Raw genomic sequence first — 14204 nt, 5'->3', positions numbered from 1 at the left:
TGGAATCAGGAGGGTGGATGCCTTTGCCTTCTTCCTAAAGGCTGACTGCTGATCTAATCTTATTGAATTAGGCGAGTTTTCAGCCTGGCTCTTAGTTCTCAGCCTTGAGAAGCAGTGGAAATCTTCACTCAATTCTCAAAGAAGCCCCAATGAATTAAAATTTTTTATTTTATAAATTTGACTTCAAAATTACTGAGTATCATCCATTATGGAATTTGGGGCCTCCAGTGGATCCAGGCGTTGTCCAGTTTTGGACAGGAGTTTCTATCTTCCTTATTAAATATTGAGGAGAAACTGGTTTTCATCACTGAATCTATCCTGTATATCACAATAATCACATATCTACTGATAACTCAATTTACTGAAAGAACATCTTTTTAGGGCCACTTTCTACCTCTTAAAGTCTTCCTTAAAGTTTGGGTATAATTTCAACCTTCAGTTTCAGGCTTTCTGGGCTTAATCCATGCTTCCACTTACATTGGCCATTTTTCCTTTTATAAAAATGCACTTTTCAAGAACAACCTCTGAATCCGTCAGTCATTAGCAGATCTTTTTCTGGAGTTGATGTTTTTTCCTCTTACACACTTTTTCCTTGAGTATTTCATTATTTTATTACTCTGAGATACCGCAGTATTTTATTGATGCCCTGTAGGAGCTCTTAACCATATCATAGCACAGTTAAGTTGTAAAATATCTCTACCCACAACCGTACTGTATGTTCTGCCAGAACTTAACAATGCTTAGAAATAATTTTTAATTTGCGGATTCAGTTTTTAAAAGGCTTCAGGCATTTTGAGGATTACTGACATTTAAAAATGTAAATGTCTTAACTAATATTTTTTATTTATCCAATGACCTAGAAAAGGAAACTTTAGATTTGTTGAGCACTTCCCCTACTACAAATACTGTTCTATGTGATTTACATTTATACATATTTACACACACACACATTTTTGGTTGAATGAATAAATTTCCTCTTAGTCTTCACAACAACCATACCAACAAATATGTTTTTCTTCATTTTACTCTCAAGAAAAATGCTCTCATGCACACATGTTTTCATATAGCATTTCAGAGGTGCACAGACACACTGAAACATATCTTCTGACTCCCTAGAGCTCCATGATCCCCAGGATAAATATATCCACCATAAAGTATTTCTGCTCAGAAAAATAGTGCTTTTTGGCTTTCAGTCATGAAATTATGTATTTAATCCAGAAAATGAAGGGGCTACTGCAACAGATGACTGGATTAAGAAGTTGTGGTCCATATATACAATGGAATATTACTCAGCAATCAGAAAGAATGAGTTCTCAACATTTGCTACAACATGGACGGCACTGGAGGAGATAATGCTTAGTGAAATAAGTCAAGCAGAGAAAGACAACTATCATATGATTTCTCTCATCTATGGAACATAAGAACTAGAATGAGCAGTAGGGGAAGAAAGGGATAAAGAAAGGGGGGGTAATCAGAAGGGGGAATGAAACATGAGAGACTATGGACTATGAGAAACAAACTGAGGGCTACAGAGGGGAGGGGGGTGGGGGAATGGGATAGACCGGTGATGGGTAGTAAGGAGGGCACGTATTGCATGGTGCACTGGGTGTTATACACAACTAATGAATCATCGAGCCTTACATCGAAAACCAGGGATGTACTGTATGGTGACTAACATAATATAATAAAAAATCATTATAAAAAAAAAATGAAGGGGCTAGAGTATGCGGAAGAGAAGCCAGATTTCAAGCTGTGTTAGAATTGAAATTACTAGAGGCACATTTTATTTACAGCAGACCTGCAAGTAGATAGCCAAGCCTCACAGAAGCTGAAGCTTTCTAAGAATCTACCTAATTTAAACAAGGCTGATGAGTTCATTTACAACTAAATGAACCAATCTCATTCCTAAAACAAACATACTCTCCAGAATAAATGAACAATACAGTGCTGTGTCGTATTGTCTTTCCTGTGGTCATAGCATGCTAGGAAGGCTACAGGAAGGTTGTGGCTAAAACTGTTGAATGTATTCAACAGTGTCCTGCTCCTCTTCAGTAAGTAAGACAGGAATCAGAATCTTAACCTTACAATGAGGCATTTTCCCACCTGTCTAGTCTACAGTAGCACACGTTGTTCATTGTGCTCCTGTGATCAAGGAACATAGACTTCTCTCCCTGAACTCACCAGCACTATACCTTGAGCATTCAGCATACGTGTATTAGCAGAACTCTTCCCTCTCAGGCTCTTTCCCAGACATCACTGTGACTTCATGGTTTCTTGTCGTTATAATCAAGGCTCTAGCATGTTTCTTTGTTTAAATTTTATTTCCATATAAGTGATCATATTACTAATAATAATCGTTAGGGATTTTGAGGGGTCCAGTAAATAATACCGCTCTTCCCATCTGGTTCTGAATCATCTAAGAAATAAGACAGAGTCTGCAGGTGGAGGTTAAAACATCACCTTTACTAATAACAAAGCAGACATTGGAGCAATTGGACTTCCTAATCCAGAAGCAGAGAGTTAGACAGACAAACCTATTCCCCAGTAACTGGCAGGACTGTACAGCCACAAAGCCTCCCCAAATGGGTAGAACCTGCCTGGGAGAAGGCCACTCACTTCCAAGGAGAAGGTGAGAGGAAAGGGATAGAAAACACGTGTTCAGTTTCTCCTTCTAAAATCACCAATCTGGGAAGCCGCTCCACTCCCCATGGAATGGTGGAATGAAGAAGAGAAAGCTCAAGGGTGTTATGCTATCACAGTTTCATCCATGTGGAAGGAAACATCAGGAATATGGAAGAACTTATTTCCCACCTACCCCACCCCTAACAATATCTAGCAATGTGTCCTCCAACCCCATTAAGTCTACAGTTAACCACAGGGTGTAAGATATTAAAACAGTCCTACTTCCACCTTCATGTTGACTGCTCTTCCAAGAGGCTCTTTGAACTTTGAAACAGTTCTATTTTCCTTGCAAGTGGTGTTAAAAGGAATCAGAACAGTAGGTTAATTAGTCAACTCTGAAGCCAGTCTAGACCCACAGCCGAAAACTTATTCCCTGTTCCTCTCTCCTTGCCAAACTGTGTTCAGCTACATTGTCCAACATAACTTCACAGACATTCTTCGATGAGATTAAATTATATCCTTAAATTACAATTAAAAGTCATGGCATGTGTGAACTACTTTATAAACTATTGTTAATTTAAATGAGATTACAGACCCTTGACTCTTTAAACAAGAAGTCCAAGGGGTCATGAGTGGTTATTTATTTTATATCTGTACCCTTGGCAGAAGAAAATCCCATGATCTGCTTCTGGTTTAACAGAGAAATCTCATACGTATATATGTATATAGCTTTCTGAAAACAGTGAGATATCAATTTAAATATTATGATGGCCATGACTGAGGCCACCAATAAAAATATATTTTAGAGGTTCACAAGTAGGTTTAGAGCCCATAGCAACAATTTCTGATGTCCAGGCTCAGAGAATTCTTTGTCAGAAACAACCGCAAGGACACGTTTTATGTTATAGAATAATATGAGATTGTCTGCACTAAAGGAAAATGAATGTTTTCTTATTCTCTTGCTGGTGTTTCCTCAAGTAACAATTAAGAGAGCATGTGGTTTTCAAGTCAAGGTGCTAAAATTCAGTTAGCCCTGGGACAAAATTAAAGGTCCTGAGAAGGTCAAAACATACGCTATGGAAAAGTGGAACCAAGTAAGCTTATTAACAAGTGGAATATGTGACAGTTAAAGTGCAGTACGTATGTAACTTGGTATTTTTATTTAAGTAAACATTCATCATCTGTGGTATGGATGTTGAAGAACTAACGAGGTCATCACCACAACTCTCTTCCAGAGTGGCCCACCAGGTCGGACCATCCTCCCTGGAACAGTTCTTCTTCAAACACCATGGGATTTTCTCTATTGTTTGCTGCAGTGATTCAGTGATAAGCATCATTACCAGCCAAGCAACAGAATGAGGTAGGATGTGATTTTCAAGTCACTGTCCTATTTATTTATGCAAATGCTTGACTGGTTAACCCCAGTGGTTAACAGGACGCTAGATGCCAGGTATCAGGGAGCGTTCTTCCTGGCACAGTGAACCACAATAAGCATTTATATATTCCTATAGATCCTAGTGCTTTCTTAGGTTGAACCTAGTTTCTTCTTGGACAAGTCCCAGGCTTGTCTGGAGTATAGCTCACCGCCTTCCCTTGCCCAGACTCAGACCTTGACTCTAACATGTCCACTGGGCCCATGATTCCAGGCCATGTCTTGGGTTAAACATTGCTCTCTGACCCTCCCTGCCTTTTCGTGGCCCTGAAAAGGAGAAACTCGAAGTACAAGTTCTAGGGGAGCATTCCAAAGTACAGATGACGGGAATGGCCTACTGCCTTGACCTATCAGGAAATCACCTACAGGGAATCCAATGTGGGAAGGAGTGGCAGTAACAGGGTAGGTCTCTTCTAAAATTAAGATAGGCAACATGAGATGTTTAAAGACATGGAGAAGAGAGGGGAGTCCAACCAGAAGTAGCTGAATGGCAGACAGCCACACCAAATATGAGAAAGGGAGAGGGAGAAGAAAAGAGTGAGAAGAGGAAGTGGAGAAAAAAGGGGGAAAGACTACCAGAGGGGGTAGAGTAAGAGTGTGTAGAAAAAGGAGTGAGAGAAAAGGAAATGAAGAAGAGTAGTTGGAGGAACTAAAGGTTAAGAAGGAATATACTAACCATCTCTAAGCATCTGAAAGTGGAAGGGATCTATCTGATATCCTAACTCCAAGACAAGATGAAGAGCACAAGAGAGATTTACTATGAACATAATGACTTCCTAAAAGTTACAATAATGAGAAAAGAACATGAGAATTCTGAATGCTCATTCTCTGATCATGGGAAAAGAACAAGACTTATCCTGGAAGCAAAGGGACAGATCAAAGTTTTCAGAAGGTCCATTCCAGAAAGGCTGAATTTGTGCCCTGCTCATAGCTTCCCTTGTCTCAGCAATGGTTGCATCCTTTCCACCCAAAAGTGCTTAGCCCTGAGTTCCAACCCCTGTAGGAAAACTTCTCCTATTAGGAAAGCACGCTAGAGCTCACAACCAGGCCCCAACTCCAGCATGCGCTGCGTGGGTGGTCGATGCAGCAGCACCAACCACTGGGAGAGGGAGTCTGGAAAGAGGGTGGATGACTGGTAAGCATGGCTGTTTCCAGAGTAATACAAATCATTCTCACCTAAGAGGCAATGCTGAGGGCTAGAATGTTACCTGTTTCCTCTGAAACTTCAACCCATTTATCGTTTAAAATACATACACTAGACTAAGCACTTTCTTCTTCTAGAAACATATGTCTTTAAACATCTCCCACGTGCTTCCTAAATATGCTCTTCTATGAGCTAACAACCACCATGCCCTTCCCTCAAATACTCCATTCCTCAGTTTCTTAAACCTTTCCTCATTTGGCATGGGTTCCAGGCCCAACCATCTTAGTTTTGCACCTCTGAACACATTTTGGTTAGTGGCTAGTCCTTCAATATTTAGGGCCCTGGAGCAGATGCAGTACTTCATTTGAGGCCTGACCAAACCAGAATAAAGTATAACCATCGCTTCCTCAATTTTTGATATTGCAACTCCATGTATGCAGCCTGTGGTGACCCTGGCAACTTCACTGCCCACATATTGCCAATTACATAGTTTACTAAAGTTCCAAGACATTTACCGTCACTCATTGTTCTTTTATAGCTGGATCTCTGGGTGCAAGTGAGTACCTTACTTCCCCTACGGCTATCTCACCTGTGCTTTTCCTGTCCTCCCTCCTCAAGCAGGTCCAAGACAGTGGACCTAAGGAATGGCAGCACAGTGGCAGAGTTTATCCTCGTGGGCTTTGAGCAGAGCTCCTCTTCCACGCGGGCATTGCTCTTTGCCCTCTTCCTAGCCCTCTACAGCCTTGCCATGGCCATGAATGGCCTCATCATCTTCATCACCTGGACAGACCCCAGGCTCAACAGCCCCATGTACTTCTTCCTTGGCCACCTATCCTTCCTGGATGTCTGCTTCATCACCACCACCATCCCACAGATGCTGATCCACCTGGTGGTCAAGAACCACATTGTCTCCTTTGTCTCTTGCTCGACCCAGATGTACTTGGTCTTCTGCGTGGGAGTGGCCGAGTGCATCCTCTTGGCTTTTATGGCCTATGACCGTTATGTTGCCATCTGCCACCCACTCAGCTATGCCCAGATCATGAGCCGGCAGGTCTGCATGAAGCTGGTGAGTACTGCCTGGTTCTTTGGGCTGATCAATGGCATCTTTCTTGAGTATATGTCATTCCGGAATCCCTTCTGTAGAGACAACCACATAGAAAACTTCTTCTGTGAGGCCCCCATAGTGATCGCTCTCTCTTGTGGAGATCCCCAGTTTAGTCTGAAGATGATCTTTGCCGATGCCATCGTGGTGCTGCTCAGCCCCATGGTGCTCATTGTCATCTCTTATGCTCGTATCCTGGCCTCCATCCTTGGCAGAGCCTCCTCCTCAGGTCGTGGAAAGACCTTCTCTACTTGCTCTTCCCACCTGACTGTGGTCATCTTTTTATACACCTCAGCCATGTTCTCTTATATGAACCCTCGCAGCACACATGGCCCTGACAAAGACAAGCCCTTCTCCCTCCTCTACACCATCATCACCCCCATGTGCAACCCCATCATCTATAGTTTTCGAAACAAGGAAATGAAGGGGGCCATGGTGAGGGCCCTTGGGAGGACCAGCCTGGCCCAGGCAGAGGCTGTCTAGTGAGAAGCCTCCTGGAAGAGAAGCTCCCCCCCACCCCCGTCGCCCCAGCCCTGACAATTGGATAATTCTTCAGTGCTGAAAGGCTCTAGGAAGGAGCATTCATAGTTTTCTTCCTACTACCATCAGATCTGGAAGATCATGTCAATATCTAATGCTCTTCTGTCTGATTTCACTTCAAGTGTTGTTTTCTCTTGGTCCTTTCTCAGGATAGTTTGAGACTTCCCTATGTTTTTCTTCTATGTTGTCACAACAGGATCTTAAAGACATTAATGCACTTAACTCCATTTCATTTTATTTGTACAGCACTTTTACATGCTATTCCCAGCCTGAGTTTTGCATACACATTTAGGAGTAAAGTTTTCTTCTCATTCAACTTGCCATTCTAGTCGTCTTTTCTTTCCCACATTCCACTCTCATATTCTGAATCCATTTCAACCAACCCGGCCTCTACATAAGAAAAAGTAGCAGGAAAAGTTAAGAAAAAGGGAATTAGGGAGCAGTATTGACGTTAAGAAAAGTCAGAGAAAAGAAGAAAATGAAAAAGATCATCAGCCTGAATTCCATATCTTAGCCTCCACTAGCCCATGAGGGAGACCTTATAGTGGCATTAAATTGCCACCATAATAATCTTTCAATTTAAGTTTATACTTGTGTGTTGTTGAGGAAAGGAAGGTGAGAGAGGCTAGTGTGTCAAACCCCTTCTCCTAAGTCTTCTAGTTTCCTAGGTAATAAGATTGCTTGATATTTCCCTTCTGATCCAAGTAGTCAATGCCTCTGCCAAGCTTCTCAGACTACTAGTTTCCTTCCCTGGCATAGACTCTCAATTAACTCCCCTCTCCCTAGTGTCTTCCTTTTTTCCCAACCATCTTTCATTTCATTCCAACTCAATCCTATTGCCCCTTACTCCCCATCTTAAACGGATACATTTCATTTCCTGTGCTTTAAGGAACACCTCTCCACACTACCTTTACCATTGCAGAAGCCTTTCCATTTGCAACTCTGACCTCTCTCACTTCCTCTAACTTCTCTCCTTAACCACATTTAACATCCCTTGAGAGGGTATTATATTTTTAGCCATTCTCTTTCTTTGAAAATTGCATTTTTCCTCATGCCCCTTTCATAATAATAGAAAAGGGACGTCTGGGTGGCTCAGTTGGTTAAGCATCTGCCTTTGGCTCAAGTCATGATCCCAGAGTCCTGGGATCGAGTCCTGTGTCAGGCTCGCTGCTGAGGGAGCCTGCTTCTCCCTCTCCTCCCCACTTGTGCTCTCTAGCTATCTCTGTCACTGTCTCTCTCTCTCTCAAATAAATAAATTTTAAAAAAATCTTTTAAAAAGGGGGGGCAGGTCTGTTCTTTATTTTCTGGTGCCACTTCCATAAGATAAGTGCACCTCAGTTAGGATTCCCTCAAAAAGATATACTACCCTATCCACATCATACACATCACACTACCTCCTGCAATGACTTGAACGTGGTAACTTCACTCCACACAGTTGTAATCTTTTGAATCCAAATTGGTTAATCTCTAGATATCCGAGGACGTGTGAGAAGTCCTCAGTCAGCAGCGAGGAAGAAATGAAACACAGGTGTAATTAAGAAGAAACAATAAACGTAGAACATAAAATTTTCATTATCTAAGAGAAATTACACCAGGCAAAGTTAAACAGGAAAGAAAGACTTTATTTAAGACTATTGCAACAGGAAATTGAACTCAACTCTCCTGAAACAAGTGCCTGGAGAGTTATTAAGAGCTGTAGTAGGGCCACCTGTGGGTGGTGACTGGTCTTAAAGGAAAAGTAAGTTTACAGGTTGTAGTTTTGCAGTTGGAGCAAGGTGCCCATTGATGTTGGGCTCCTACCCTTCTATAGAGACTAGGAAATAGGAATGCCATCTTCCTGAGGATTACAGTTCAAAGGGATGGCTCCCAGGTCATTGAGAAAGACCTTCCCCTGGGTCTTAAAACTGGCACAAGGCTTTAAAAGAGATTCATATGTGTTTAAAAGGGGGCGAGAGAAAGGTTGGCAATTAAAAGTTTTCTAAAATAAATGGTCTGAGAAAAGAGAGGCCAGGGGCCTATACTTAAGATGAAACCTGTCTAAAGTTGTCAAGCAAAAAGGGAACGGTAGGGCCTTCTTGGTCCATGCTTGGTTACCATGGAGAACAACGGAAGTGCTTCTTATTACCCCTAGGATCTCAGCTTCTTCTCCAAGTTTTGAAAAATTCCTGTCTCAAAGAGCCTTTAAGAGTAAAAAGGAAAAAAAAGGAAACAAAAGAAAGAAAAAGGAAAGGGTGCTTTTAAAAAAGTTTTCCAAGAAATTTCTTGACTTTACATTTGCCCAACACTGTTGTACACTGACATTATAAACAAGACAGTTTGGGCTTTTAAGCTCAAAGTTTAATACGGCAGGCAAGAACAAATAATGGTGATATAAAGAGCAAACGTTGTAAGGGGCCTATACAAAGTACGCTGGAAGGACAGATAATAAAAGCAGTTCACGTTTATCAAGAACTTTTGTTCTAACAGCTCTACATTTAATCTTCACAAAACTCTTTAAGTACCAAATTACCTCCATTTTGAGAGGCAAAACAGGCTCACAGAGGTTAAGTAATTTGCTCAAAATCACACATTTCAAAAGGTATTTCTAACTCGGGCACCAATTCTAGAGCTTACACTCCTAAGGATGTAATTGAATAACTGCCACAAAGTACGGAGCAGGCTCTCTACGGGAGAGATGGTATTAGAACTAAGCCTTAAAGAATAAGCAGCGAATTGTAAAGTGGAGCGGGGCGGCGACGGGTGGGGTGCCGCTGGCCAGGCACAAGTAATTCCAGGCCTTAAGAGCTGCCTGATTCGTCACTGAAATGCTTTCAACGTTTATGGCGGATGGTGAGTATGGCCGGGAATGCTGTACGATTAGGCTGAGCGACCTAAAACTATCTTCTCAAGGGCGAGCACTTTCTCATCCAAGGCCCTGGATTCCGGGAGGACCGGGCTCCTGGCACGAACCGACCCTGGACGGGCGAGGACGGGGGACCGGGGTGGGAGGAGCTGTTCGGCGCCGGCTGCAGTCTCGCGCAAAAAGCCTCCGCCCTGGCGGTGTCCTCTGCCGCAGCCTCTGTCCGGGTCCCTGGACCCCGGAGGCACATGAACAGCCCGCAGGGACCGCGAAAACGTATGTGACTGCAACAACCAGAATGCAACGATCACTCTGAAATGCGCGTCCCGTGCCAGCCCTCTCGCGTATGCAGGTGCAAGTCCACTTGGGGGAGGGCGCGCGCCCAGGGCCTGAAAATGTGGGTAGGGAACCCAGGAATTCTAGCTATAGTCCCAGCTCAACCCGCCCTCAGGCTGTAACCTCGCCTTTCGCTCCCTCCCTGCTAAAGCCGAGGCCATGTCTCTCGACACAGTTCGGAGCCACACGCCCAAACTACCCATGAGGCGTTGGGCCCTGAGCAGGTTACCGGGACTAGAGGAGACTGGCCGTGGTCCGCTGAAAATTTAAAAAAAAAAAAAAAAAAAAACACGAACTGCCAATCAGTCTCCCCAGCCTCTCGGATCGCTGTTACGGCAACCAATAAGCGCCTTCTCCTTGCCGCGCCCGGGCGGGACCGAGCTAACCAGAAGACCTCGGGGAAATACGACCTATTCTGGGAGACGCGGCAGCCGGCGCCCCCGCTGGAAATTTTAGGTTTGGGATACCCTCCCATCTGAGTGGAATTGTTGAAATGTAGCGCCCCTCTGGTTGAGGATGGGAGGGGATGGGGCGGAGCAAGGCTGGAGGCAGTGCTGAGCGGGGATCTTTGCCATTTCCAGCGAGTCCTCGTACCTCCTAGCCTGGTCCACCGATCGGTAGTCTAGTTCTTTTCTGGTGGTAACCCCCCTTTTAGCGAATTGGATACTTGTTGAGTCCTCTTCCCTTCTGGACAACGTCATTGTCTTCGGAACTTCCTTACCTACCCTTTGCAGTTACTCCAGGAAGCCTTCCTTGACCCTTTCCCCTTTCTGGTTTCACTGGACTTATATTTGAGTTCCCTGCATAACCTGTGCATTTTCCTAACCCTGTACTCTTACTTATGTACTTTTCTGTCTTCCCCACTAGTTTGTGATTTATTTTTGAGTCCTTAGCACAGTATCTGGAGGTGTTGTAGCGCTATTTTCTCAATGAAATCTTAAGCAGAATGCTGATGTATTAACCAAATAACAAAGCTCTTCTAGTAGGTGTGAAGAGGGAGTGTCCAGAGCCTTGAACCCCCCAAGAAAACCCTTGAGGCACTCATTATTAGTGACTTAAGCTAAATATTCACCTTAATATATATATATTAATATATATATAGAATAATATAATATAATATAATATATATAATATTATATATATAAACATGGTTTACCCAGGACATGAAAATTAAACATGTCCAGATCCTCTAGGAGCACTCTTAAAATCTCATCTTTTTGGACTTCCAATCTGTGCATTTATTTTTATTTTCCAGTCTACAGACCAAGATATGTTTGCCTCTTCAGATCAGTTCCTCACCCTCTTTATCCACCCAGGTCTGGGCTTGGGAGGCTGACCTGCATGGAAGCATGTCAACAGATCTCCCTACCGCTGCCTTTCTCTTGGGTTCAGCCAATAATGGTATAGGCCGAAGATTAGAGGGAAGTAGGAATGTGAGGTTAGGCTGTTTAATCCTCTCTTTCCCTGTGGGGTTGTGACAAGCTCACCTGAGTCCCTTTAGCTAAGATCTCAGCTCCTATCATGTAGCCTTCTCCACCTAGTTCTCTATTTCCAGGTTTTGGAACTGCCACATCCCATTAGCCTTTCTAATACCAGATTTAGGGTATTGTAACCCCTTTGCAATTTCCCTACATCCTGCTCACACTGTTGTAAATAATCCTTTATGAAACTTCCAAACTATCTTAATTTGAGTATGCCATCTGTTTCCTGGGGATACCTAATACAAGACTGTTCTCTTACTGAGGTAGTGAAAACAGTTATTTCAAATGGAAACATTTGGAAGGCTGTATGATGTAGTAGAAAGAGCATGGGCTTTGAAGTTAGAGAAAACAGTGTTTCATGTCATTCAATTATTCACATTCATTTGGCAAATGTTCCACAGTCCTATTAGTTGTGGTAGATACTTTAGAGTGCACTATGGCACACAGCCTGTTTTCCAGAAACCCTCTTCTTCTCCTACTGGGGTGAGCCCTGGCAACCAAGTTAGTATCATGGAACACCCCCCACACACCACCATTATCACCACAATCAGTGCAGCGAAGCTGGATTAAGTTCTCTTTCCTGGGAATTTGGAATTGGTATGCTGTGGGTGTAGTCATTTCTGGGCTGGAACCAGCAAACGCTCAAGCTATGGAGCAGTTGTCTTCTTCCATATATGTGAAGAAGCCAAGAAGGTTGGCAGGTAGTGAGAATAGATTGAAGTCAGAGGACCGAGAGAAGCAGAGATAGAAGACCGTATCTTCAGAGAAAGAGCCTGAGATAATGACTGCCCTGGTTTCAGTCAGTGTTGGAGGGCCAGCTGCGTTCTTGCTCTTGGGTTTTGTGAGATGACCTTGCATCCTTGTGATAAACTCCTTTTCTTCCTCAGAATTATTACAGATGGGTTTATATTTCTTGTAACCAAAAAAGTTATTATAAAAAAGCTTTTACTAAGGTAATACCTACCTCAATGTGGTTATGGCGATTAAATGACATGAAGTATTTCAAATATCTAAGTCAGTGTCTCCAAAAATGTTACTTTCTCTAAATGTAAATAGCATGCCATGTGTTCTGAGCCTCAGAGGTCTCTGTTCTTTGTATTTCTTTTTTCAAATAACGAACCCTTTTGCTGTCAGTATTTTTACAAGTTTTTCTTCACTTCAACTTTTCCTTTTCTAAGTGTTGTTCTGCTCATGGTCTAGGTGCTGATAAATTTGTGTTTGTGTTTTTCTGTGTTTTGTTTTGAAGTTTTTTTTCCTTGAAGGATTGAGTTAATCATACTCTTCAGTTCATGATACACCATCATTGTCCCTGCAAGGAAAAGCCCTCATGTTTAAGTCTTTATTTCTTTATTCCATCATTACACTATCTCCACTGCCATCCCCACCCCCAACAACAGGCAATTTCTAATGTGTTTAAATGTATTCTTAGAAAATAGTTATTATTTGGTAGGCATATATTTTTTAATGTACTCCAAATCTACTGAGTTATATGTCTCATTCTGTGTCTTATGTTTTTTGCTAAGCACTGTTTTTCATCTCTATCCATCTTGCCAGATGCTAACATTTAATCTGTTACTTCACATTGATGCCTAGTATCCCATGGTGTGCATTCGCCACGTTGTACTTATCCACTCCTCCAGTGATGAGCACCCACATTGCCCATGCCGCTACAAATAACCCTGCAATGAACATCCTCCTATTAGTTCCCTTCTGAACTTGTAAAGAATTTTTATATTACTTAAGAAAGGGATTGCTGGACTATAGGGTATGAGTCTATTTAATGTGCCCAAGTAATGCCAGCTTGCTCTCCAGAAGTGGTAAAACCAGTCTTGCAGCAGATTTCTACATCACTGACATCTGTAATTATCTAGATTTCTAGTTTTTGTTGGTTCGATAGGTATAAACAAATACCTTATTGTTGGTTCAATTTGCATTTGACTACTAATGGTTTTGATCAAATTTCCATATGCATATTATCTTTTATCTATTCTTTAAATTGCGTGTTGATATCTTTTGCACTTTTTTTTTTTTTTTTTTTTTTTTTGCTATTGGGTTACTGTCTTTTTCCTGTTCGTTTGCAGGAGTTCCATGTATATTCTAGGATATTACATCCTTGTCAGTTTTAGACAAAGCAAATATTTTCTTCATTCTGCCATCTACCTATTAGCTTTGTCTGTGGTGCCCTTTATAGAAGGGCACTTAGTGTTTTGTTATCAAATCCCCCAGTTTTTGCCTTATGTTTGTACTTTTGAAGGTACTGAAATATGTGCACTACTCTCTTAGTTATGCCTACTCTCTGCCTGATATTTCTAAATCAGTTCAATGGCAAGGTCCCTGTGGCCATTCCATCCAGTCCTCTTCACTGGACTCCAAAGTAATTGCACTGACTAAATTTCATTCTTAAGAGAACCCCATCTTCCTTGAGCCTTTTCCCCCTATAGAGTTGCAGGCTATAAAAATCATATCTTTTAGTTATTTATTAGGCTTCCAGTAGCCCTGGACTATATCTCCCCTGACCTCCTTGGCTATCGGGAAGAACCAAAATGGTGTACTTTCTTTCAAGATCTTCCTCACCCTCATTTCACTAGTCAGTTCCATCTTTGTGGGTCAGAATTAGATCCAGAATCATCATCTTTGCTCTGCTGTCTTCTTCCTTCTGAAGGATTATGTTACATTAAATCAACTTCCCCTCACTTCAAATCAGTTTC

The 14204-nt window shown here is 42.2% G+C and overlaps 1 protein-coding gene across 1 annotated transcript; it reads left to right on the top strand.

Moving 5' to 3' along the window:
• Positions 1-5802: 5802 nt before the first annotated feature.
• On the top strand, positions 5803-6783 carry LOC123794584 (olfactory receptor 10AD1). The gene has a single exon (XM_045800749.2). It carries the CDS (start codon positions 5947-5949, stop codon positions 6781-6783), a length of 837 nt encoding a protein of 278 aa, XP_045656705.2. The 5' UTR covers positions 5803-5946.
• Positions 6784-14204: the final 7421 nt, after the last annotated feature.

This window comes from Ursus americanus, chromosome 25 (assembly GCF_024610735.1).
Source record: "Ursus americanus isolate L20-20 chromosome 25, mUrsAme1.1.p, whole genome shotgun sequence".
Taxonomy (NCBI): domain Eukaryota; kingdom Metazoa; phylum Chordata; class Mammalia; order Carnivora; family Ursidae; genus Ursus; species Ursus americanus.
This window is presented reverse-complemented; position numbering and strand designations above follow the sequence as displayed.

What these genes read in the sequence shown, in the direction of transcription:
- LOC123794584 (XM_045800749.2), top strand. Translation starts at nt 5,947, where the DNA reads ATGGCCATGAATGGCCTCATCATCTTCATCACCTGGACAGACCCCAGG.